General features: G+C 38.4%; 2 protein-coding genes across 4 annotated transcripts in view; both read left to right on the forward strand.

Annotated features, from left to right (window-relative positions):
• Mbtps2 (membrane bound transcription factor peptidase, site 2) overlaps positions 1-27,198 on the forward strand; it is a 45,627-nt gene extending 18,429 nt beyond the window's left edge. For both annotated transcript variants that reach the window (XM_013116448.3, XM_005074251.4), the window contains 7 exons: positions 1,784-1,911; positions 14,115-14,233; positions 17,016-17,196; positions 19,908-20,002; positions 20,363-20,558; positions 21,895-21,970; positions 23,722-27,198. In XM_013116448.3, the coding sequence (XP_012971902.1) occupies positions 1,784-1,911; positions 14,115-14,233; positions 17,016-17,196; positions 19,908-20,002; positions 20,363-20,558; positions 21,895-21,970; positions 23,722-23,944 (1,018 nt within the window). In that variant the 3' untranslated portion in view covers positions 23,945-27,198. The remainder of the gene's footprint in view (positions 1-1,783; positions 1,912-14,114; positions 14,234-17,015; positions 17,197-19,907; positions 20,003-20,362; positions 20,559-21,894; positions 21,971-23,721) is intronic.
• Positions 1,785-9,739, forward strand: Yy2 (YY2 transcription factor). 2 transcript variants are annotated; one of them, XM_013116449.3, is made up of 2 exons: positions 1,785-1,911; positions 6,961-9,739. In XM_013116449.3, the coding sequence occupies exon 2, from the start codon at positions 7,009-7,011 to the stop codon at positions 8,125-8,127; it is 1,119 nt and encodes a 372-aa protein (XP_012971903.1). In that variant the 5' UTR covers positions 1,785-1,911; positions 6,961-7,008; the 3' UTR covers positions 8,128-9,739. The 2 variants fall into 2 exon arrangements, with proteins under 2 accessions (XP_012971903.1, XP_021085269.1); XM_021229610.2 differs by lacking the exon at positions 1,785-1,911 and adding an exon at positions 6,783-6,845.
• Positions 27,199-27,449: the final 251 nt, after the last annotated feature.

Consider the following 27,449-nt stretch of genomic DNA (forward strand, 5'->3'; position numbering starts at 1 on the left):
TCCTTGAGGGAATGGGTTTGTGACTTCAGTGTCCCATTTACAGCTGAACACTCTCATAGTCATTTGTGCTCTGCACTTTGACCAGTTGTGAGTCTCTGTTTAACTGCCATCCATTGCAAAAATTAAACAGCAAGTATCTCTGATGATGATTGAGAACAGCACTAATCTATGTATATAAAGATGATTCATTATTTAGAAGGCAGGTTAATACTATATCTATTTAACAAAACAATAACAGTAAGTTCTTCCTTAGGGCCTGTGACCTGCTGCCATTGTTACTGCTCTATTACTTTGAAGAGACTATTACCAAAGCAACTCTTATAAAGGAAAGCGTTTAACGAGGGGCTTGCCTACCGTTTCAGAGGTTTAGTCCACTATCTTCAATGGCAGGGAACATGGAGGCACACATAGCACTGGAGCAGTAGCTGAGAGCTCTGATTTCTGATCTGCAGGCAGAGAGAAAGAGAAAGAGACTGGGCCTGGCATGGGCTTTTGAAACCTCTAAGCCCCCAGTGACACACATCCTTCAACAAGGCCACACCTTGTATCCCTTCTAATCATTTCAAACTTCTACTCTGTGGTGACTAAGCACTCAAATATGTGAGCTTTTGGTGGCCATTCTTATTAAACCATCACACCTCCCCATGCGCAGGATTTTAGCCAGGTTTAGTAGTAGCAAGAATGAGTTCCCTCCTGTGGAGCAAGCCTGAATCCAATCAGAAAAGTGGTTGATTATCCACATAACAATCTTGGCACAAGATTTACAGCTGGGTAAGACCATTGATGATTTTTCTGCCCTAACAGACTGCATAGCATTGTCTACAACCATAGTACCTGTTTGTCCTGTGAGACTATTAAATATATATATATATATTTTAGAAATGAAATGGTGGGAAAACTCCTTTTTTATTTTTTAATTTTTAATTTTTAAATTTAAATTTGAATTAGAAACAAGGTTGCTTCATATGTCAATTCCAGGTCCTTCTCCCTTTCCCTCCCCTCCTCCTGTGCCCTCCCACCAACCCTTCCAATATCCCCTCATTTCCCCAGGGAGGGTGAGGCCCTCCATGGGGGTGTCCATAGTCTGTCATCTCATCCAGGGCTGGGCCTAGACCGGGAAAACTCCTTTTAAGAATTATTTTGCTGGGCTGTGCTGGCGCACGCCTTTAATCCCAGCACTTGGGAGGCAGAGGCAGGCGGATCTCTGTGAGTTCGAGGTTGGGCTGGACCAACAGCCTCCAAAACAGTACAGAGAAACCCTGTCTCATAAAACTAAAAAAAAAAAAAGAATTATCTTACCACTGATTATTTTTAAAAGCAGTAAACATTAGCTCAACAGAAATATACTTACATAAATCTTGAGGATTATTTATAATAACTAAGACAAATGTGTTTGAGTCATATATTTGAGTTATGTATTCCGTCTTGTCCTCCTCTGAAAATAGTTTATAGTACTCTATGAATTTCTGTCATTGATTTTTCATAGACGTATTAGCTGCATGTTTATATGTATCAATTTCAATAATATATTCAGCAATAGCAAATTCCTAAAAATTTGGCATTTTAAGTATATTTCAGAGTTCTCTAAAGCCTAGGCCAAAACTTTATTACACTATTTTAAAGTTATTATTAGTTTTTATTTTATGTTTTATTTATCCAAGGAGATTATTTTTTAAAATTTTAACTACAGTGAATTTTAAGATTACATCATTATTAACTTAACAAATACTATAATATCAGTAAATTCCTTTTTCTTATTGTGTTTTCTTACATGTTTTCTTAGGGAACAAGTTCGATTTAACGGCTTTGGAATTTTTCTCTTCATTATTTATCCTGGAGCATTTGTTGATCTGTTCACCACCCATTTGCAACTTATATCACCAGTCCAGCAGCTAAGGATATTTTGTGCAGGTAACAAATTGCCTTCATTGTTTTTTAAATGTTTATGTGTTGTTTGGGTTTTGATTTTCTGTGGTTAGTGATTTTATTGAAAGTACTTTCGTGAAAAATAACATTTGCTTAATAAATTCAGCTTCTCATACTACCTCAAAAGCAAATTTTTTGGTTTTGTTTTTTGTTTGTTTGTTTTTTGAGACAGGGTTTCATTGTGTTGAACAGTCTTGGCTGTCCTGGAACTTACTCTGTAGACCAGGCTGGTCTTGACCTCAGAGAGAGCCACCTGCCTCTGCCTCTGCCTCCTGAGTGCTGGGATTAAAGGCATGCACCAGCACCACCTAGCCAAAAGCAGTTTTTTTGAAACCAGCATAAATTATAAAATATTTAAATTAAAAGCAGAGGAGAAAAATTCATGTTTACTGAAGCAAAGGAATGGTCAAAACCTGAAACTACAACTATGAAGAAGGTCAACTTAGCTGAACTACACGAAGAAATGTGCAAAAGTCAAGAAAGAACATGAAAAGTCAGTCACATGATAAATCATAATTCAAGAGCGAAGAAAAGATGGTATGCAAGGATTGATGCTGAACTCTAGCACTGTTCGAGTTCAACTAGACAGAAAGACTCACCTGGAGATATACAGTTATGTAGGGGAGAAATTCTGGGAAAAACTGATCCATCTCAGCTACAGGAACCCAAGACAAATCTACCACAATTCTACATCTCATTAAATGGAGTAACTAAGGCTAAGCAAGTGTGGAAATAGAATTATTGAACAGAATGTGGTATACGATAACTAACCCATGGGGGGGGAAAGAATTGAGGTGGGAGCCAATAACATGGCTTAGTGAATTATTGCTGCCAATCCTAATTGACCTCAGTTTGATTTCTAGGTTCTATGTGGTAGGAGGGAGAGAACCAACATCTACAAATTATTCTCTGAATTCTGTGTTCATGCCATGACATGTTTGCATGCACAAAGTAAATAAAATATAATCAAAACTTCTTTAAAGGCTATAGAGATGGCTTAGATCTTAAGAGTACTTGATGATCTTGAAGAGGACCTGGATTTGGTTCTCATTACCCACATGGTGTTTCATTGCTATCCTTAATTCAGTTCTAGGGACCTCAGTGACCTGACCTCCATAGGTCAAGAGGGCAAAATATTCACACATATAAAATAAATTACTCATAAAAATTAATTTGTTTCTTTAAAAATAAGTGGAGATGAGCCGGGTGGTGGTGGCGCACGCCTTTAATCCCAGCACTCGGGAGGCAGAGGCAGGCGGATCTTTGTGAGTTCGAGGCCGGGCTGGACCGATAACCTCTGAAACAATACAGAGAAACCCTGTCTCGTAAAAACCAAAAAAAAAAAAAGTGGAGATGAATAAAGTAAAAGCAGCAAGTCTACGTGCTAATTCCCTCATTTCCTTAGCTGTGTGAATCAGATAAGTAAGATAAAGTCAAATAGTGTTTTGAGTGTATAAGTACACATTAAATTATCTGAAAAATACATTTAAATATTTCAAGTGATAATAATGAATGAAGAAAAAAAAGACCTTATATCAAGTGATAAAATAAACCAACATTAAAAAACAAAATATTTGTTTTCCTTATATCATTATAAATTACCCCAAATACAAATGATATTAGTTATGTTATTAAAATGTCAGGCTAAGATATAGTTTACTGGTAAGGTGCTTGCCTACCATCTGTAAGGCTCTGGGTTTGATCACCAGCACTACAAAAAAGCCATTAGTTTAGATTTTAAAAGTATCCCAAATTTGTGATGTGTAGAAAAATCTATCTAAAATTACTCAAATATTGGAAAGTAAAACATCAGAATATTCTATGCAAATAATAAAAGTCACTTAATAATAATAAGGAATATAGAGTCTTATTCTATGAAATACTAAATCAGAACACCAAACAAAATGGAAAAAGTAAGAGAACAAATATAAATATGTGTTCATCTCATAAGATAAGTATAAAAAAGTAAGACCATGGGATCTCATAATTAGTTATATAAAATAGGTAAGTTAGGTTATATGTTATAAACACAGACAATTTCTTTTTAAATGCCCATGGAGTTGACAAACAAAAAAGTCCATATATTCACAAATCTCAAATATAAGAATAATAGCAGGATAATTTAGTAATGTGTCGTAATCACACATTGAATCTGTTGCTGGATTTTCTTATCCCATCAGGTCCTGCCACCCTTAAGACTCAAATAAACACACAGAGACTTGTATTAATTATAAAACTGTTGGTCAATGGCTAGAGCTTCTTATTGGCTAGCTCTGTCTTAATTGTTAACCTATAACTACTAATCTATGTATTTCTACATGGTCTTTTCTTACTGGAGAATACCTGGTGTGTCCTATCCTCCTAGTCCCTCCATAGCATCTTTTTCTGCCTACCTTTCCCAGAATTCTCCCCATCTCCTAGCCCCACCTATCTTCCTGCCTCTATCAGCCAGTGTTTTATTCATCAACAATAAGAGAAACATATATACAGAAGGACATCCCCCATCATGGATCCATTTAATTAAACTTAGTAGCTTGATATGATAGTTATGATTAATTATTCCTAGATACTAGTAATGAGATCCTCTTACTAGAATATAGTATAAAGATTTTTACTAAAAGAAATTCAATGCCATACAGCTATTATAAAATTAGAAATGGAAATAAGTCAGTTAGGCAATTAACTTAAGAAATATGAAGACAAGTATGAAATAAGTAAGAAGTAATAAGGACTAGAGAGATGGCTCTGAGGATAAGAGGATTTGTTGCTCTTGCAGAAGACCTGGCTAGCTTAGGACCTAGTTCCCAACACCCACATGGAGGTTTACAATTTATCTTTAACTTCAGGGACAGGGAATCTGATGAATTCTTTAGACTGCTACAGATACCAGGTATGCATGTGGTCCATGTACATATATATATATACAGAGAAAATAATCACACAATGAGGTAATTAATATTGATATAATCAAAAATAAGAAATTACAGAAGACCCAGAGTGTTAAATCCAAATTATTTGGAAAAAATAAATAAAACATTAAGCAACAGGGAGAAAAACATTATTGACAGAAACTATATTCAGATTGGTGAATAATATTTGATATATAGGGAGCAAATTATATCATTTTAGTATTTTTGTTCACTGACAAAAGTTTTCACAAAAAATGAAGAATTATAAGAATATAAATTAAATAGACTAATAATTACAAGAGAAGAAATTATTAAAATTGATAAAGAATTTCCCTAAAAGTTTTATAGGTAGAATAATAAAATTATGAATAAACTTTTTTCTTAAAAAAAGATTATGTGTGATATATGCCATAGTAATCAAAAATATATCATATTAAGTATGTTTTTAAACATTAAATAATTGCTGAATGTCATTGTAGTAGTACTTTTCCTTTGATATTATAGTACAAAGCAGTTATAATACATAGGAAACAATGTTTATTAGTTCACTGGCAATGTTTATATCGAAGCAAGTATTTAGATATACACAGCAGTTATGGTGTATTTTATAAAGTTAACTTTCCAAAGTATTATCATAATTCAAAAGTTTAAGTGGCATGCATAGCACTCAGCAAATATTCTCAAAATAGTTCAAGCATATTTTATAGTTTTCTCTACAATTTTGTCCCATATACATGCATTTTTATCAGTAATAAAGTAAAAAGGAAAAGAAAATTTAGCATAAACTTTTTTCAGATTGTATACAGAAGGCGGCTAAGTTTTTCTATCGTTTTAATTGTTGTAGTTGGATTTTTGTGGAGGATTTGGGGTTTTTTATTTTGTTTTCGAGATGTGATCTCACTATGTAGTCCAGTCTGATCCGAACACAAGATCTTCCTGCCTCTACCTTCAGAGAGCTGAGAGTGTAGGCATATGCCTTCTAATGCCTAGCAGAAATTAAGTTTTGTTTTGTTAAGAAAATGCAGCACTGATAATTTTTTTGTGGTAAAGCACAAAGTATTTCAAGAATACTTTGACATTTGTGACATTTGAAAATGAAAATGTACTATCAGGGAGAATTTTCCTCATCTAAGATGTTGATTAAAACAAAATTAACATATTAATATTTTTAATATCAGTTGAATATTTCATGTATTTATTATAATAAAGGGCAAAGCCGGGCATTGGTGGCAGGCACCTTTAATCCCAGCACTTGGGAGGCAGAGGCAGGTGGATCTCTGTGAGTTTGAGACCAGCCTGATCTACTGAGCGAGTTCCAGGACAACCTCTAAAACAAAACAGAGAAACCCTGTCTCGAAAAAATAGAAAGACAGACAGGCAGGCAGGCAGGCAGGCAGGCAGACAGACAGACAGACAGACAGACAGACAGACAGACAGACAGATATTAGATATTAGATAAATAAACAAATATATAAATATTAATGGACAAAATAACCATATTATTCATGGCATGTATATTAGTAAGTCTTGTGGTTAAATAAGGGGAAATAAAAATTATAACGGGGCTGAGGGTATAGCTCACTGTTAGGGTGCTTATATAATAAGCAGACACAAAGTGTAAAATTAAAGAGGAATAGACTTTTCATTTTTTCTAGATGTGATATAAGCCTGGCTGAGGGGAGGTAAGAAAATCAACTGAAATAAAATAAGGAAACTTCATTAAAGAACCTAGAAGAGAAATTTATATTTAGTCAGCAATTAGACAGGACAGCACAAAAAACCAATGCAGGCTTCACAAGCCCTGCAGAAAAGTGGTGCGATTATTTAGACATACGTGGAAGATGTTTGACGGACGGTCTGTCGCAGTACAGTGACGTATATAGTGGCGCGTCAAGTGACGTTGCAGTGATGCATACAACGCATGCGTTTTTCTCCTCCCGGAAACAGCACTTACCCCCTCAGACGACGGCAGCTTTTCTCCGAAGCAGACGCATTTCGTCAAGCTCTTGGGTTTGTTTTTCTTGTTGTTTTCTCGTTGTTTTCTCATTGTTGTTGTTGTTGTTGTTGTTGTTTCTAAGCACGCAAGAGCGTGCTTTTCCTTCCTGATTTTTTTTCTACTCCACAGCCATCTCCCACCTGCTTGCTACCCAGCACCGCTACGTGGGTCTCAGCCATGGCCTCAGAGAAACTTCTCTGTGTCACCACAGAAAATGCAGAGATTCCTTCCGACCTTGTGGAGCTGCAGCCACTCAATGTAGAAGCGGTTTCTGTGGAAACCAATGCAGTTCAAACCATCGAAGTGTACCAAGACGCAGGTGTCGATTGGGCACATGGTGGCCACTACCACTCTCCTCTTATCGCTCTGCAGCCCCTTGCTGCCAGCACCCTGAGTAATGGGGCCCATGATCAGGAAATGATCATCGTGCAGACACGAGAGGAGGTGGTGGGCTACCAGGACTCAGACAACCTGCTAATCAGTGCTGAATTTGAAAGCCAAATGGTTGTTCCAGCTGTTAATCAAGGTGACTATCTCCAGCCGACGACTGCCTCTTTGTCGGGCTTCGTGGCATCAGCGCATGGTCAAGGTGAGCTCAACCCCTGTGAAGGGAATCTCTGTGGTTTGACGACCGTGATCGAGGCTGGTAAAGAAGTCGCGAGCCCTGACCTGGTCGACAAACAGTGGGAGCAGAAGCAGGGAGAAATTGAAGCTCTGGAAGGAGAATTACCCTTTGCTATGTGGGAGGTTACTGAACAAGAAGATCTCATGGCTGAAAAGCAGGCTGGCGACTCGCCTCCTGATTATTCCGAGTATATGACAGGAAAGAAATTTCCTCCTGAAGGAATACCTGGCATTGACCTGTCCGATCCCAAACAACTGGCAGAATTTACAAGCATGAAACCCAGAAAGCCTAAAGGAGACTTTCCAAGACCTATAGCTTGCTCTCATATAGGCTGCGGGAAGATGTTCAAGGATAACTCTGCTATGAGAAAGCATTTGCATATCCATGGGCCTAGAGTGCACGTCTGTGCGGAATGTGGCAAATCTTTTGTTGAGAGTTCGAAGCTGAAACGTCATCAGTTGGTTCACACTGGAGAGAAGCCCTACCAGTGTACCTTTGAAGGTTGTGGGAGACGGTTTTCCCTGGATTTCAATCTGCGCACTCACGTGCGAATTCATACCGGTGACAAGCCCTTTGTGTGCCCATTTGATGCCTGCAACAGGAAGTTCGCTCAGTCGACCAACTTGAAATCGCATATCGTAACACATATTAAGAGCAAGAATGACCACTAAAAAGAAGTGAGAAGATCCTGGGAACTATTTTACACTAATGTGCCTGGGGATAAATATGCCTCATTTGAAGTTTCTACGAAAGTTCTTGCAAATGAATTCTATATATCTGAGGTTTATCTTTTGATAGAGTAAGAGTTAAAAGTTTATGTTGGTAAAATGCCCTATTTTGTGCTTCAGTGGTATTTTGTGAAGTTTGGTTTCAACAGGATAGACTAATTTACTAACTTCACATTGTTGCTGAGATGCCACATGTTTTGTACTGATATTTCTCAAAGCTTGGTTTCAACAAAAGACTAACTTACAAACCTTATATTGTAGCTAAAGATGGCCTGTGTTATTTTACCCTGTGGTTTTGAGAAGTTTGGTTTCAACAGGAGACTAAGTCATGAACCTTATATTGCTAAAATATTCTGTCTTCTGCAGTGGTCTTTTTATGAAACTGGCTTCAACAAGAGACTTTCACAAACTAGATATGCTGAAATGACCTACTTTATTCTGCTGTGTTTTTATGAAACTTGCTTTCAAAAGGAGACTAACTCATGCACCACATTGTTTCTAAAGATGTCCTGTGTTATTTTGCTCTGAAGTATTTTGAGAAGCTTGATTTCAACAGGAAACTAAATCACAAACCTCATTGTTGCTAAGATGCTCTGTGTTTTCGGGGTGACTTTTTGTGGTTTGGTTTCAACAGGAGACTGTTATAAACCTCATATTGCTAAGTGTTGAAGTTTGTTTTCAACAAGAGACGATTTCACGAACTTCGTATGCTAAAATGACCTGTTTTATTCTGCAGTGGTGTTTTTATGAAACTTGCTTTCAACAGGAGACTACCTCATATTGATAAGGTGTCCTGTATTCTAAAGTAGTGTTATTGTAAAGTTGGTTTTGACAGGAGAATAATTCATGAACCTCACAACATAGTGTTGCCAATATGCCCTGTTTTGTTCTGCAGTGGCATTTTTGTGAAGTTTAGTTTCAACAGGAGACTAATTCACAAGCCCCATATTTGAGATAAGATGCCCTGTCTTATTTTGCAATGATGTTTCTGTGATCTTTGGTTTTGGAAGGAAAATAACTCTCGAAATTCATGTCAAATTATATTTGTTTATACAGCTTAAAAATGGGACTTTTGCATTCTTGGGAGCCTACTTACTACTTTTTTGTTAATTATGTGTTCATGTTTATACTTTTAGGAATATGCTTAGTATTTGTATATATGGTTTCTGTGGAGTTGATGTATGTAAAAGGAAGTCTTTAAAGCATGGGTAGTTTTATACATACATATTATCCTGCTAAAGAAAAATTCTAGGTTTGCTGTCTTAATTTTGGCAGCATTCCTTAATGTCAAGACATTTTGTGAAAATTTCTTAGCCATATTATGCAGTATAGAATATTAGGTGATTAACATATTAGCCAATTTAAGCATCTTTTAGTCGCTATATACCCTCCCCTCATACTACCTAAGATGCTGTTGTTGAATGTAATTTCTTTGATCAAATAAGAGTAGTGTTTGATTTTATAGTATTTTATCTTCAAATTGATTGCATGTTTGATGTGTATTTTTGTGTGATAGAGAAAGCAAAAATAAAGTAACTGTTTGAAGAACTAAAAAGAGCTTGCTTGTGTGAATATGTTAGCTAGAAACTAAGGCAAGGGCAAAGTGTTGCTGGCATCAGGACAGTAACAATCAGTAATACTAATGATAACAAAACATCTGGAAGTGCACAGGGCAGTCAGCAGTTACAAGAAAATCATATTGCAAAACTGTCTTTTGTGTCACTATTAAAAAAAACTGTGCTCTGGAGAAAGCAAAAGTGGTAAGAAGTATTTCAGAAGTATACTTACAAACAAAGCATTAATGAACAAGGGGTTGTTTAGATGAACTAAACGTGTCTATTTCACACACATCCATTCTCACCTAGCCATCATTGGCAAATTCAGAATTTAGAGGGATAACAGTACCAACTACAAGCCTGAAAGACATCCATAAGGTCAAGAAATCAGTGTTATTGTGTGACCCCACATCTGTTCACTTGTCCATGCCTGTTTCTGTTACTAGCAACAGGGCAGTGGAAGGGCAGTATTGTGCATTAGGGTTTTTCCCCAGAGGAAATTTTAATTCATGAAATCAAAAGGGGGGTTTCCTTGGTTTTGATTGTTCTATTTGTTTTTTAGGCAAGATTTTACTCTGTAACCCAGGCTGCCTTGAAATTCACAGTGTAGTCCATGCTGGCCCGTAACTTGCAGCAACTCTGCCTCAGCTTCCCAAGACCTGATATTATAGGCATGGCTCACCATGTTTAGATTGATTTATCATTTTTTAATATTCTGTTTATTTAGTGAAGTTAGGGAGAGGCGGGTGTAACTGTGTGCACGCTGTGGCATACAGTCGAAGATCAGAAGGCAACTTAAAGGAGTATGTTCTTTTCTGCCATGTGGGACCTGGGAATGGAAACAGGTCATCAGGCTTGGCAGCAAGAACCCTTACTAATTTTGTAGTGTCATTAGCCTTTTTTTATTTCTTTTTTTTAAACGAAGCTTTGAAAGTGCTATAAGAAAGCGTGAGTATATTATTAGAAAGTGGGAAAGATTTATTACAACATGGCCATTTGACTATATTGTGGTTTGGGGTTTTGTTGCTGCTGTTTATTGGCCCAGGTTGGTCTCATTCTGATCCTCCTCACTCTGTGGACTGTTACATTGACTCCCAAGACATCCATAACTTTCCCTGATTCAGTTTCCCACTGTTTGTACCAAAAATAATTTCATCACATTAAAAAATTTACATTTAAAATAGGATGAGGTAGAATTCCCCCCTTTTATAGATGTTTGGTGGATCTCTGTGAGTTCGAGGCCAGCCTGGCTTACAAAGCAAGTTCCAGGACAGGCTCGAAAGCTACACAGAGAAACCCTGTCTCGGAAAAAAACAACTGGATTTACAACATAGTTGATAAAAATATTACTGTGGAAAGCTGGATGGTGATGGTGTACAGTGTACACCTTTGATCCCAGCACTTAGGAGGCAGAGAGTTTGATTTTGAGGTCAGCCTGGTCTACAGATGGAGTTTCAGGACAGCCAGTGGTACACAGAGCAACCCTGTCTAAAAAAAATTGCTCTGGATTGTACAAGTAGGGAGACAGACAAGATGCATGGTTTGTTGGACTTTCATACTTCAGAGGCTGGACTCGCGTTTCGGTCTCTTGGTTGTTTTTGTGCAGATAGATATTTAGTTTCTGGTTGTTTTTCTGCAGATAGATCTTTAGTTTCTTGGTCAGCCACTTCAGCCGATTTGTCCTTTGCTCTCCTCTTCCCTTGTGTTTGCATTTTTGTCTAATGAACCATCACTCTCCTCCCCAACCTCCATCCCACCCCTCTTTTTTTTTTTTGGCTTCGGGCTGGCTTTGGGAGAAGCAATTGCCAGCCCCCTAGTGGAGTATCACTTGGACTCTTTACCCCAGCTGTAGGCCCGCCTTCCTGGGAGCCCGCCTTCCTGGGAGCCCACCTTCCTGAGGCACCGCCTTCCTGGGAGCCCGCCTTCCTGGGAGCCCGCCTTCCTGAGGCACCACCTTCCTGAGGCACCACCTTCCTGGGCCCGCCTTCCTGGGAGCCCGCCTTCCTGAGGCACCACCTTCCTGAGGCACCACCTTCCTGGGCCCGCCTTCCTGGGAGCCCGCCTTCCTGAGGCACCACCTTCCTGGGCCCGCCTTCCTGGGAGCCCGCCTTCCTGAGGCACCACCTTCCTGGGCCCGCCTTCCTGGGAGCCCGCCTTCCTGAGGCACCACCTTCCTGGGCCCGCCTTCCTGGGAGCCCGCCTTCCTGAGGCACCACCTTCCTGAGGGCCCGCCTTCCTGAGGCACCACCTTCCTGAAGGCCCGCCTTCTTAGGGTCCGCCTTCCTGGAACTATCTTCATACAGCTCTTGCACATGCATCCTTACTTAGATATACAAACAGTAAAAGCAAGCTGTTTATGACAACGCTATTAAAGCAGGTTAAGTGATCTTAGTAGGGAACTTGATAAGTAAATAGGTAGGTTTATGGGTTGGAGAAATGTCGGAGCCCTTAAAAGCATGTTCTCTTCTAGATAACTTGAGTTAAGTTCCCAGCATCCATATAGTGCAGCTTGCAACCTCCTGTGGCTCCAGCTTTCGATGATACCATATATCTGGCTTCCACAAGTTCATACATAGTAATTATAAGATTTAGGGGGGAAGGGGTTGGGACACAATTTCTCTGTGTAACAGTCCTGGCTGCCCTGGAATTCACTTTGTAGACCAGGCTGGCCTCAAACTCACAGAGCCCCATCCACCTCTGCCTCACGAGTGCTGGGATTAAAGTCATACACTACTACTGCCCAGTTAATTAAAAGATTTTTTCCTCTTTCTTATTTAAATTAGAAACAATCTTGTTTTACATGTCAATCCCAGTTTCCTCTCCTTCCCCATAATTAGAAGATTTTTTTTTCTGTTTTTCTTGAGACAGGGTTTCTCTGTATTGCTTTTGAGCCTGTCCTGGAACTCGCTCGGTAGACCAGGCTGGTCTCTAATTTACAGAGATCCTCCTGCCTCTGCCTCCCGAGTGCTGGGATTAAAGGCATGTGCCACCACTGCCAGGCTTAGAAGATTTTTAATGATAAGTTTATAATGATTTCATTTGTACCAGATCTAGGTCATAGGATCGATGAGACTGCTATAATTTTGATATTTTCCATATTTGCTAACTGTATTTGATAAATAATTTTATACTGCAGCATTGACACAATTTGGTGGATAAAGTCATTTGCTGCCAAATCTAATGACCTGAGTTCAGTCAACAAGACCCTCATGGGAGAAGTAAACAACCTTCTCTGACAAGTTGTACTTTGACTCCCATGTGTATGTATACTATAGCATACATGAGCGTGCACATGCACTAAAAAATATATTTTAAATTTTTTAAATGGCTGTTTTCAAAATCTTTAAAATATTTTTAGTGTGTGTGATGTATGCACTATATGCACAGGTGTGCTCACCCAAGCATGCACTTGTGGAGTCCAGAGACTGAGGTCCGCACCTTTCTTCCTCTGCCCCATTTGGTGAGATGGTGTCTCTCACTGAACCCAGAGCTCATGGTTTTAGACTGACTAGCCAGTGAGCCCCCAGGATCTGCCTGTCTTCACCCCCAGTGCTGAAATTACAAATGGGCAGCTCTGTGCTCTACTCTTATGCAGATTCAAGGGATCTCAGTTCAGATTCTTTTTTTTTTTTTTGAGTTCAGATTCTTAAGCTTGCCCAGCAAGTGTTTTACCTACTGAACCATTTTCCCAGCCCAAAGAATTTTGCTTGCTAATTTCACCTTGACTTTCATTTGTGTATACTTGAGGTTTCTATCAAAGAACATGAGCGTGCTTAAGGATTTATATATATAATTAAGGATATGTATATATTCTATAAAGAAGGCATAGTTAGAAAATGTTGCTTCGATTTTTCTGCTCTCCCTGCTCTCTTCTCTTTCTGCTCTCTTTTCTGGTTCTGCTCTCTTTCCAGCTCTTCTCTTTCTCTCTGCTCTCCTCTCGTTGTGCTCTTTTCCAACTGTCTTCCCACTGTTCCCCTGGGGCAGACAGGACTTTTCCTGTCTCCTTTTTCTCTTCTGTCCTCTCAGTCTCTGTGTCTCTTTACCTCTTTTCTCTTTCCTTCTCCCTTCCCTTTCTAATAAAACTTCTCACTTAAAAAAGAAAGTGTTATTTCTATTTATATTAAACAATAATTGCATACAGTCTTCATAATTACAATATTATGTACATTTCAGATTTTAGTATCTGAAATGAAGGCAAACTTAGTGAGCATCTGTCTGCTGCAACAGTAAGTGGATTCCTCTGCCTCCTAGCTCCTGTTCTATTTATAATCCTACTGGAATGCCATTTGTTATGAAGCCCAGCAAACTCTCTTATTCTTTTTTGTTATATTATCCTTGCTACTCTTGAACTTACTACTTTTATTCTCTTTTCAGGTATATGGCATAATTTTGTCCTTGCTCTCCTTGGAATTTTAGCTCTTGTTCTCCTCCCAGTAATTCTCTTGCCATTTTACTACACTGGAGTTGGGGTACTTATCACTGAAGTCGCAGAGGTAAATAATGGATCACTGAGGGTGTTGTCTCACCAGATCCTCTGTGGAAATTCTTAAAATTCCTTCAAATGCAAACATAATGTTGGGAAATACATTGGATTTTTTTTAATGTCATGAAAATTGTTTTTTGTTCTGAGCTAAAGAGGTAATATCAAGATTTTGTATATGTGGCTTATTGATAAAATGCTTTGTTTATCTTTATTGTTTATTTTTATATTTCTGCTTTTCAACACTACTGAGAAGAATAATTAAGCCTAGGTCCCCCAGCCAAAACATTTTATAGGAGTTTTAAGTTATTGCCAATTCTGAGTTTTAGTAGCAACTATGATGCTGTCAAGTCTCTGTTCAGATCTTTTCAAGAGGAACATTGCTTTGTCTGTATATTTAGGACTGTGGAATTTCTCTTGAAGTTGTAAAAAAAAATTGTATTTTTTGAGACAGGGTTTCTCTGTATTGTTTTGGAGGCTGTCCTGGAACTTGCTCTGTAGACCAGGCTGGCTTCGAACTCACAGAGATACGCCTGCCTCTGCCTCCCGAGTGCTGGGATTAAAGGCGTGCACCACCACTGCCTGGCTGAAGTTGTAAAAATTTTATTTATGTTCATATATGCTACATGTATATGCGTGCCAATGGCATTTGAGCCCCTGAAGCAAGAGTTAGAGGTGGTAGTAAACTGCCTGACATGGATTCTGGGAGTCCTCTGAAAGAGCAACAGTGCCCACAAAGTCTAAAAGAGTGTCTGGGATCCCCTGGAACTGGAGTTAGTACTTCTTGAGGGCCACCTTACATGGGTACTGTGAACTGAACTCAGGTCCTTTGGAAGAACAGCTTAACTGTGGAGTCATCGCTCTTGAATTTTAATTAGATATTTTGTGTGTTTACAATCTGTGTTCAAGTGGATGTGTGCATGTGTTTGTGTTGATGCATGTGTTCAACATCAGGTGTTTGCCTTTATGCTCCCTCCCTAATATATATTTCTTTATTGAGACAGGGTCTCGCTATGTAGCCCTAGATGTGCAAAACCTCACTATGTAGAGTGGGTTGACCTTGAACTCATAGAGATCCTCCTTCCTCTGCCTCTGCCTCCTATTCCGCCTATACTTATTTTTTAAAGTGTATTATTTTATGTGTTGGGGGAGATTTGCCTACACACATACACAAACATCAGGTACCTGCTTAGGTCCCATGGAAGCCAGAAAAGGGTTTTGGATCCCCTGGAACTGGAGTTACAAACAGTTGTGAGCCACCATGTGGGTGCTGGGAATCAAACTATGAGTTTCCTGGAAGAACAGCCAGTGCTCTAGCCACTAAGCTATCTCTCTAGGTCTCCTCTGTAATTTTTGAGACAGCATCTCTCACTGAGTCTGGAGCTCACCCATTTGACTATGCTAGCTGGCCAGCAGGCCCCGGGCATCTTCTTGTCTCTGTTCCTCAGATATAAGATACTATATCTGTTTTGTGTGTGTGTGTGGGGGGGTACGTTCTGGGGATCCAAACACAGGTCCTCAAGTTTGCATAGCAAGCACTTTTCAACAGCTGCCTCTCAAGCTCCTGTTTCTGTTCACTATGTTTTTAATTTTTGTTCCCCCTGAAAGACTTGAACAGATTTTCATTTTTCTTTTTTAAAATTTATTTATTTTGAGACAGCATCTGATTGTGTAGCCCTGGCTAGCCTCAAACTCACAGAGGTCTTCTGTCTCTGTTTCCCCAGGGCTGAAATTACAGGTGTGTGCCACCAAACGCAGCTTACATTTGTTTTTAGAATGGCAAAATTTGTTTATATTTATTAGCTACACATTTATTCTGTTATTCTGTTTGGTTTTTGGTTTTTTTTTTTTTTTTTGGTTTTTCGAGATAGGGATCCTCTGGGTAACTGTTTTTTTATTTAAAAAATATTAATGTATTTTGATAGTATTCACTCTTCCCCTTAGCTCCTCCCAGATGTACCCCCACCTCCCTGTCACCCCCCACCACTTCATGTTCTCTTTCCCTCCCTTTACTTTGCTAACCCCTGGGCTCCAATTTGTACTGTATACTTCTGAATGTGGGGCCAACCACTGGAGAGTAGTTTATTGTATCTTGGCTTTTTTATTCTTTTTCTTACATTAAAAAGTTTGGGCTGTTTTTTTTTAACTTTTGAATTTCATTTTATGTGCATGGGTAGGTATTTTGCCAGGGTGTCTGTGTACCACTTGGATTCCCTGGAACTTGAGTTAATGACTGTTGTGAGCCACTGCGTGGGTGCTGGCACTAGAAACTGGATCCTTTGGAAGAGCAGTCCGTGCTCTTAACCACTGAGGCATCTCTCCAGTCCCTCAAAGTGTTTTTGATTTTCACCTTTTTATGCTGCTGGCAATCAAACTTAGGACCTGGTACATACTAAGCCTGTATTGTATACCTTACTTCTTTGTTATTTTAACCTTAATAATAAACAAGTAGGGTTTCTTTTTTTGAATTTGGGAACTGTGGAATGGAATTAAAATGGTTTGACTGAGAATTTTGGATTTAGAGATGGATTGCTTTATGCATTATTCAAAATATTCTACTTTGAAGAAAACTCCAAGCTGAATGGAAAGGAATGGGAGACTGGAGAGGGGCTTTAGCGAGAGTTGGGGGAGGGATGAAGAAGTTCAAAATACAGTGTGTGAAATTCTCAAAAAACTAATAAAAATGTTTAAAAGTATTCTACTTTGAGTTAGTGCAGTGTCTATTATTATGGCTAGTTTAGATTGATTATAGTAGCTTGCTATTATACATTGATTTGATTTTCCTTCTTCCCAAGGACTCACCTGCCATTGGACCCAGAGGCCTTTTTGTGGGAGACCTTGTCACTCATCTTCAGGATTGCCCTGTGACTAACGTGCAAGATTGGAATGAATGTTTAGATACCATTGCATATGAGCCCCAAATTGGTTACTGTATAAGTGCATCAACGTTACAACAGTTAAGCTTCCCAGTTAGAGGTGTGTGCATTTTCTCAATATAACATGTTTCAAATACCAGTCCTTTCCATTACTAACCCTGAGACCATATCTATTGGTTAATTTTGTTCAATTGTCTTAAAGCACATAATTAAAATAAATAGGCCCAAACTAATAGACATTCTTCTTGGTTTGCTGGGTATCTGTTTCCTATATTATGAATTGTTGAACTTCTAATTTCTTTTATAATATTTGACTTTTAGAACTCAAAACACTTTTTTTCGGACTGAGTGTATAACTCAGGTGATAGAAGATTTGCATAATGTGGAATTCCATCTCTAATACCACAAAAATAATAATTTAAAAATATTTTTAAAATGTGTAAAATCATTTGGATATGGTGGTGAAGCCCTTTAATCCCAGCACTTAGTAGGTAGAGGAAAGAAGATCTCTGAATTCAAGGACAGCGTGGTCTACAGAGTGAGTTCCAGGACAGCTAGGGCTACATAGAGAGAAACTGTCTCAAAAAAAGAAAAAAACAAAAAAAAATCCCAAAAATGTGTAAAATCAGCATCCATGCTCAACAGTATGTACTCTGGGCATGTAGCTCAGTAGTAGAGCGTTTGCCTGCCTTTGCATGAGGCTCAAGGTTCAAACCCCACTATAACCCAACACCAAAACCCAAATTCAAAACAACCATCAACTATAATTAATCAATCACATTTTAGTAAATAATCCACTGTAGTATGATATTTTCACATGTGTAGACACATAAATGTATCTAAATGTAAGTCTAATTTTTAAGCACTTTAAAAGTTTTTGAGATTATGGTCTGGGTGGTGGTGGTGGTGGTGGTGTACACCTTTAATCCCAGCACTCGGGAGGCAGAGGCAGGCGGATCTCTGTGAGTTCGAGACCACCCTGGTCTACAAGAGCTAGTTCCAGGACAGCCTCCAAAGCCACAGAGAAATCCTGTCGCGGAAAACCAAAAAAAAAATTTTTGAGATTATAATATGCTTACATTTCTCCCTTCCATTTACTCCCTCAAAATCCTCCTATATATTCTTCCCCACTCTCCTTCAAATTCATGGCCTCTTTTTTTCAATAATTGTTATTGAATATAGATTTATATGCATATATATTCTTAAATATAACCTGTTCAATCAATATAATGTCACCTGCATGTTTTTAGTGCTGACCATTCAGCACTAGACAATCCGTTGATATGTTCTTCCTGGGGGAGCTCATCCCACCCACTCCTAGCTATGTCTAATATTTTAAACGTAACAATAAGCAATCCTTGGCAGAAGCATTTTTCCCTTTGGTGCTAAATGAACACTGAGTTAAATTTGTATATGCTATTGTATGAACAGATAATCAACTAATAGCTAACAACCAAAGAAATAAGTCAGAAGGCTTGAAGCAAGTTTCTTCTGAGAACCCGCTAAACTTATTTAACTCTGAAAAGGTCACCTCCTAATTTTTTTCAGATTTAATATTCCATATATTCATGAGCCTTTCATTATAAAGCATTTTCCTTCTTTCTACATTCATTTATTGTGTGCATGTATGCATGTGGCAGAGGTTGCAATAGTGTGGGGATCAGAGGACAACTTGGTGAAGTTGTTTCTCTCCTTCCACCTTCCTGTGGGTTCTAGGGATGAAACTCAGGTCACCAGGCTTGGGTGACAAGCACTTTGACTCACTGAGCTATCTCATCAGCCCCTTCCCTTTTTTTAATGCTTACGTGTTTTTTTAAAGTTATAGTGTTCTTATGCCCTCTGAATCTCATCGATTTATCACAATACCCCTTGTTTTTGAAATGTCATGTGTTTATTGAAATGGAGGCACTTATTTTCTCAAGCTTTACCTAGTCTGTCTTTTTCGAATTTAGAGGCTTATTTGATTCATGATTCCTTCCCTCACACCTCCCTCGGCTTCTCCTTGCCTCTTCTTCTCTCCCCTTCTCCCTGTTTGTCTCTGTTGCTGTCTCTGGCTCTCTGGCTCTCACTCTCTTTCCCTCCCTCCCTTTAAAGTATTTCATAGGTAATGGTTGGTACTTTTTTGTGTGATAGTGGGCGATGTCCAGATGTCTGGTATTCTCTTGTTCACTGGTATTAAGATTTTTTTTGAGTGACCAATCTGATTCTTTAAGGTTGAAACATTTTTCGGAGCCCCCTTACTCACAAAAGTCCCTTTTTAGAAGTAAATGGATAGGCCTTTCTTCACTATGTACTTCAGAAAGAGCATGAAGTTACTATCACAGAACCTGAAACTCACTCTAACTTTGGCTTTATGGGTCAGTTTATAAGGACACCTAACCTGGGGTAAGTGAAGGTTTGCTTGTTTAATTTTTGGACAGTGTCTCATGTAATCCAAGTTGGTCTTAAACTCAATACTTAGTTAAAGATGTTCTGGTCCTTCTGCCTGCACCTCCTATGTGCTGCGATTGTATGTGTGTGCCACCTTTCCTGGTTTATAGGATACCAGAGATCAAACCCAGGGTTCCACATGTGCTAGACACTGTACCAACTGAGCTATATTAATGCCAAGACCCTGAGCATAGCTTCTCATTTCAAATTGGATCTTTTTAATATTATAAAATCAACTATAGCCAGTAGCTGTCAAACTAGATACTGCACTATCAGTTGCTTCCAGATTTATATGCCATTCTACTTATGTTTTTCTCTTTAAAAGCAGAATTTTTTTAACAAATGTAAATGGATTCTTATAAGTACTGTGCTTCTTTTTAGCATACAAACGACTAGATGGTTCTACTGAATGCTGTAACAATCACAGCCTCACAGATGTGTGTTTTTCCTACAGAAACAATTTTAATAAGCGTTTGGTAAGTTGTCCCCAAGGCAGTCTTACTTGTCTGATATAATTACTAAAATAAACAGATAAAGCTAAAACAAAAGCTATAAAACTTTCTCTCTTTATTCTGTTTACTTTGTGTCATTTAATAAGACCACATGTCTCATATGTCACATTTTACCTGAGAATCTAAAAATCTATAGTGGTATGATATCCATATAGCAAAATGGAATATTGATATTTAATTTATAGTATGTGCACATTAATAGCATTCCTTTTATATGAAGGACATTCCTAAACCTCTGGGTGACAACAAAAACATGAAGGAATACAACCTAGATTTTTCTTGTTAATAAATATTTTTTAATATTGACCAATATTGTCTTTTTAGCATACATGTCTACCTGCCCGAAAAGCAGTTGAAGCTACTCAAGTTTGTAGAACCAACAAAGATTGCAAAACAAGCTCAACTTCAAGTTTCTGTATAGTACCATCATTGGAAACTCATACTCGATTAATAAAAGTGAAACATCCACCTCAAATTGATATGCTGTATGTAGGGCACCCACTACATCTTCACTACACAGGTGAGTATTGTTGGAGTAGACTCCTTTGTTTTTTTGTTGTTGTTTTCGAGACAGGGTTTCTCTGTGGCTTTTTGGAGGGTGTCCTGGAACTAGTTCTTGTAGACCAGGCTGGTCTTGAACTCACAGAGATCCACCTGCCTCTGCCTACTGAGTGCTGGGATTAAAGGCGTGTGCCACCAACGCTATTCGTTAAAAGACTTTTCTTTGTGTTTTTTATGCTTTTGTTTTTAGTGAAAGACTTACTATGTAGCCCTGGCTGGCCTGGAACTTGCTACATATAGCAGGCACACCTTAAACTCATAGAGATCTGTCTGTCACTGCCTCCTAAATGTGTGCACCGCCACACATAACACTACTTCATAGTTTTTGTTCTTTTTGCTTTTTAAGACTGGGTTTCTCTGTATAGCCCTGGCTATCCTAGAACTTCCTCTTTGAACCGGGCTGGCCTCAGACTTACAGAGATCCACCTGCCTCTGCCTCCCAAGTGCTGGGATTAGAGGTGTGCTCCACTCAGTGCAGCTTGCCTTATAGCTATATAGTGAGAGGCAACCTGCAGCATTTTCCTTGCTTATTGGTTTGATATTAAGTGACTCCAGGCAGCTATTGAGTATACTCTTAATAAATGAAGAATGGTTCTAGTTGGGGTTAATTTAGAAATGTGGACTGTGAGTTTTTCCTAATGATGTGATACATTTTAGATGCTTTGGACCAAAACAGGGTTGTGGAATCTACAGAGTGTGGGAACTTTAACGATCCCCTTGTGTTGATCTCTATCTTACCAATAAAGAAGCAATCAGCAAATAGCATAATAGTTGTAACAAATGCAATTTTTAGAATACACCTCTTTGAAAGGATAATAATGCTTTAGATATAAATTATATTTTCAAGTCCCACTTTATATTTGGTAGTCATAATTGATTTGTGGTCTGCTTTATCTTAGTTGTACCTCACAAAATAAGTATGCATTGGGACATGAGATTTTCATTCCACTATATTTAGTAGATGTTTATGAACTGCTTTCTCTTTATCCTTTCTTTTTTTTCTCTTTTGTTTTGAGACAAAGTCTTACTATATAGCCCTCGCTGGCCTGGCACTTGCTATATAGACCAGGCTAGACTCACAAAGATCCTTCTGCCTCTGCTTGCCAAGTAATGGAATTAAAGGCCTGGCCCAGATTTCCTTATAAATAAGGTATAGAGCTTACTCACACATATGTAGGAAAGGTTTGCTCATCTATTTTAATAGACTAGTGCAATTTTGATCATATAGTAAATATATAGTGTTGCTACTTTGCTTCTGTGGATAATATTTATTATTCCTTGTTTTTCATTTTTAGTGAGCATCACAAGTTTTATTCCACGTTTCAACTTTCTAAGCATAGATCTGCCGGTGATTGTGGAGACATTTGTCAAGTATCCTTTCTGGTTTGAAAAATACTTTAAAAGTGTGTTATTTGTAGCTTCATCATTTTTACCTTGAGTAGAACATTACAAATAGAGTCCTTATCATTTAATTGCTTACAACCGATAAAAAGACTTTAAAGATGAAAGACATTAGGTTTTACATACGAGGGAAATGTTAGTGAAGAAAACTCGATCAAGTATGGAGAAAAACTAAAACACAGAAAGGAGAATTGTGGGAAGAGCAGCAGACGGGCATCACAGCAACTTGACTCCGGGGGAGGAAGTGCCTGAAGCTCCAAGAGAGGGTGGGCTCTCCTCACAGCATCTTCCGTTTTCCTCTGTTCTAGCCTCAGTTTTCCTCAGAATTCCAAGAAGCGCTCTTCCGAGACACAGGTGTGCCATGTGCATGCAGTGCCCACGGAGGCCAGAAGAGGGTGCCAGACATGAGTTGAATATGGTTGTGAACTGCCTTGTGGGTACTAGTAATCGAATCTAGGTCCACTCAAGAACAAGCCCTGCTCTGCTGAGCCATCTCTCTAGCCTCACAAAAGCATATAGTTTTACAGAAATATAATGTAAATATATAAATATGCCTGTAAAAAAAAGGTGCAGAAATGAAGGAACCCTTAATACAACTCGAGAGTTTCATTTATTTATAAGAAGTTTATAAAGGATAAAGTTTCCATTACTTGTGAGGTGATGCATTCTGCCTGACTTGAGCTTTTTTTTTTTTTTTCCTTTTTGAGGCAGGGTCTTGCAATATAGCCCTGGTTATCCTGGAACTTACTCTGTGGGCCAGGATGGCTTTGAACTCACAGAGACCCACCTGTCTCTGCTTCCTGAGTGCTGGGATTAAAGGCATGTGGCACTTATTGCCTAACCCAACTTGAGCTTATTAATAGATTCCGGACAGTGGTGGCGCACACCTTTTATCTCAGCACTCAGGAGGCAAAGACAGGCAAAACTTTGTGAATTGAAGTTCAGCCTGATTTACAGAGCGAGTTCCAGGACAGCCAGCGCTACACTGTGAGACCCTGTCTGGAAAAAACATATTGGGGGGCTGAGATGGCTCAGCAGTTAAGAGCACTGACTGCTGTCCCAGAAGATCCAGGTTCCATTTCCAGCACCCACATAGTGGCTTACCACTATCTATAACTCCAATTCCAGGGAATCCAAACACCTGTTCTGACCTCTATGAACTTCTGTATGCATGTGGTACATACATTTACACAGACACACATATATATACTTACAATTTAAAACAATTGAAGTAATTTGGGGACTGGTGTGTTGGTGCGTGTTTGTTATCCTAACACTTAGGAGACTAAGACTAGAACATCACCAGCCTGTGCAGCAAGACCCAGTCTCAAAATTTAAAAAACTAATAATGTGGGGGCTGGCATTTTTGTTCAGTAGTAGAGCATTGCCTAGTGTGCCCAAAACCCTAGGACTGCAGCAATTTTTCTCTTTGTTTCTTAGCCCTGCTCTTCTCTCCCATTATTATCATTAAAGATTGGAAAAACTAATTTTCTTAGGAATGCATTGTAGACTGTTTAGTTTGCCTTTGTTTTTCCATTCAAAGTTTTTGAACTTCAAGGAAATATTAACTTGTTTTAAATAGAGCTATAAGAAAGAATGTTAGAGACGTAAAGTAGAAAAATCTACTGTAATCTCACCTCCCAGTCCAGTGTCTTTTGGCTTTTCAAAAGATGATTTCCATTTGCACCTCACAGCTAGCTCCTTAACTGATCTTTACCCAGGTATCTGATTTCTCTTTCCGGAGCTCTGGCTATTGTTAATGCAGTGCCCTGCTTTGCCTTGGATGGTCAATGGATTTTAAACTCTTTCCTGGATGCTACCCTTACCTCAGTGATTGGAGACAATGATGTCAAAGATCTGATAGGATTTTTCATCTTGCTTGGTGGCAGTGTACTTTTGGCTGCCAATGTGACCCTGGGACTCTGGATGGTTACAGCACGGTAATATTTGTTCTCATCCAGCAGAAAGTATGGAGTACAACTGTGTGGGACTATCTTTTGCCATTGAAATTCTTACTAGGTATGAAGTGTAAAATGTTTCCTTAAAACACCTTGGCCAACACCTTTGAGCTCCTCCTATCTCTAGAGCATCCAAACTCTGTAGTGGAGAAGTAATGGAAGACATGAAAAGCATAATTCCTGACTACATTCTAGTTTCAAAGATTGAATGTGCAAATTTTGAATGTTTGTGGAACAATTTGTAAACAAGTGAAAATTCTCTCATGTAATACCATTTTGTGTGACTATATAGCATTTTAGGGAAAGCAGAATCTGGTGGTAACGTGTGTGTGTGTGTGTGTGTGTGTGTGTGTGTGTGTGTGTGTGTGTGTGTTACTAGAGTTTGAAACCAAGGCCTCACTTATGCTACTTATGCTAAGCAAGCTTTTTACCCCTAAACTATATCTTCTGCCCCAGGTAAAATTTATTGAAAAGTGCCATTAAGATGATGTGGTGGTGCACATCTATAAATCCAACACTTGCCTATGTGTTTGGGAGTCTAGGCAAAAGGATCATGAATTCAGGGTCATCCGTCTTTAGCTACATAGTGGAATCCAGGCCAACATTGGCTACATAGCAAGACCCTGCTTCAAACGCACGTGTGTAAGCACGTACACACACACACACACACACACACACACACCATTAAAGATTTAGGCATACTGGATTTTGGTTAAATGGAAGATTGAGCAAGTGTTCATGGTTTTATAATGCTTGTCTTTATCTTGTTTGGAAAGTATTTTAAAGCTTAATGGTATATTATACTATACTCTGAATACCAAGGTCTGATTACAATTAAACCAGTAAAATTCTATGAAAGTATCTGCTAACATGAAAGCAAAAACTCTGTGCAAGTGATACCAAGTAAATAGACAAAGTTGAAAGTAGATAAGGCCTGTGATGTGATAAGACAGTTTTGTCGCTCAAGTATTCCCTTTTTCATAGAGGATCTCTACACCCTCACAACACACTAGCCTTGTTCTATACAGTTTGCTGCAGGAAGAACCTCCCACAGCAGCATGTGAGCTCAGGCAGTTAGAGGTGAATTTGATAACTAAGATGAGTCCTCTAACAAATCACAACAGAACAGACACTGCAGCAAATCTAGTAAGCACTTTCTAGAGTTTTGCATCTTGGCACTTTTCCAGAGTAGACCTTTTCCTTTATGCTGCAACAGCATTCAACCCTGAGCCATACTCTGTCCTCACCAGCATCTAGTATGTTTCTCTCTGTTGGGGGATCAAACACCTAATCTTTGTTTTCTGTCTCCCCATGAGCTACCTCTGTGAGCACACAAAGACTTAGTAGGAAGTGAGAATGGCTGCACAAATGTAGATTTCCCAGAGTCTAGGAACAGACTCTTGAGCCCTAAAGAACCCCCGTTGGTCTTGTGGATAGCAATTGAACCCTGAGAAATCAGAGTCAGCTGGCCTGTGTGAAGCTGTTAGTCTTAGGGATATGTGCACACACTGTTTCTTTCATGAAAAATACACATTTGATGAAACACACACACATTAGAAGTAACAAAAGGCAGGCCGGGCGGTGGTGGCGCACGCCTTTAATCCTAGCACTTGGGAGGCAGAGGCAGGCGGATCTCTGTGAGTTCGAGGCCAGGCTGGACCGACAGCCTCCAAAACAATACAGAGAAACCCTGTCTCATAAAAACCAAAAAAAAAAGAAATAACAAAAGGCACTAGTTCATTCATTGCTAGCCAGACATATATACCTCCTTCCTGAAGTACTTCATGAGGTTACCTTTTTTAGAACATTAATTATCTTAAGCTCCTAAAATTTTTAAATCAATTTTTAGAAAATTTTTAGACTTTATTACAAATTTGCCTTCATTCTCTAACAGGAATCATACACTGAATATCATTTTGAGACTTTATTAATGATGGGCCATTAGTTGCTAACAGTACTAAAGGCATACAAATGTAGTGCTTTTTAGTTTTTATCCCAGAAAATATGGCATTTGTTGTCTTCTGTGGTCACTCAGGACCAAAATGTATTTGCATACTAAAAATGCACAGACCTTTTCAGGTAAAACTTTGAAAATGCCGTGAAATACTCACATAAATAACTTGGTCGCATGCATTAAGCAGTTTACTAATGAAATTGTATGTGTAAATCATGTTTTTCAACACTGAGGAAAACAATTATTGTTTGGTGTGGTACTTATAGAACCCAGCATAGATAGCTTTACACATGCTAGCAAGCACTCTGCCACTAACCAACCCCATAGATCATGAAAATATTTAAGAAGAGGAAATTTTATCCACTAACTTCATTGTCTGAGTGAAAGCAACAACAAAACAAAACCTCACTTCATATTAGCTGCTAAACACCTCTGTCAGCTAATACATAGGGTCAGGGTGTGGGAACTTCTCTCCTGGAAGTCCAGAAGATTTGTATACAAATGGCTTCACTGATTAAGAAAGGACATGTTACATATTGTCTCTTCAGCTTCACTGTGGGCTCTTCTACTGTGAGTGTGTCATTCATACTCAGCTTTGTCTCCCTGCACAGTGCATGAGATATTAGAAGTACTTAATATGCTTGAATGGATGATGATTAGTGTTTATTTATGGATAGGAAAGCATGCTTCTATTTAAGTAAGCTGTAAAAAGGATTGTTGAATATTTACTGTACATATATGTTAACATAAAAAACACTTGGAAGGTCTTTATGTCCCTGGTGTATTACCATCTTTATGGAAAAAAATCTATTTTGATTTCTGTAGAGCAATGAGAAAAATGAATTATATAGGAAAAATAATTTATGTTGGTGATTTGAAGTATCTTTGTGTTGTCACCTTGTTCAACAGTAAAACTTTGTTCTCAGTGTTCCTATTCTGCATTGTTTACATTTTAAGGTTTTTATTTTAATCATCTGTAATTGTAAAGAATGTATATATTATTTTCAGCATCAGTTTGGAGAGATATGCAGTTAAACTTGACTTTTTGATAATCATTTCTAGGTCATTGTGCTAACAGGAAATTGTAAACATATGCTTCATAGTGATGTGGCTCTCTGTCATCATTGTGTCCTTGGTATTTGAGCATCCACATACTAGTAGCACACAGATAATTTTTTCAATAACTCTTTTGAATGAGCTGTAATTCCTTTTTAGGCTTTAACTTGATGGTATAGTAATTGTCAGAATTTGATGCTTAGCAATAAAAGAACTCATGTAAACCAGCATTTCATGTTTATCATCTGTGTCTTGTCATATTTTATACTTGATCATAGCCTAAAGATCAAGAAGCAATTGATTTTTTAGTGTATGTTTTTGTATAGGAATGTCCCCCTTACATAAAGAAGAACTTAGTTGTTCTTAAATTCTTGATTCTAAAAATGGCCTTCCATTACCATTTATAGAATTTGTATATGACAGTTACTACTGGCCTCAGAAAGAAATTTTTTAAGTAAGGTGCCCAAATATTTCTCATTTT

The sequence above is a fragment of the Mesocricetus auratus genome, unplaced genomic scaffold (assembly GCF_017639785.1).
Source record: "Mesocricetus auratus isolate SY011 unplaced genomic scaffold, BCM_Maur_2.0 Super-Scaffold_100003, whole genome shotgun sequence".
NCBI classification, from domain to species: Eukaryota; Metazoa; Chordata; class Mammalia; order Rodentia; family Cricetidae; genus Mesocricetus; species Mesocricetus auratus.

Bases quoted from the DNA above. Each gene is read 5' to 3' on its own strand.
- Yy2 (XM_013116449.3), top strand. From the start codon at position 7,009: ATGGCCTCAGAGAAACTTCTCTGTGTCACCACAGAAAATGCAGAGATT.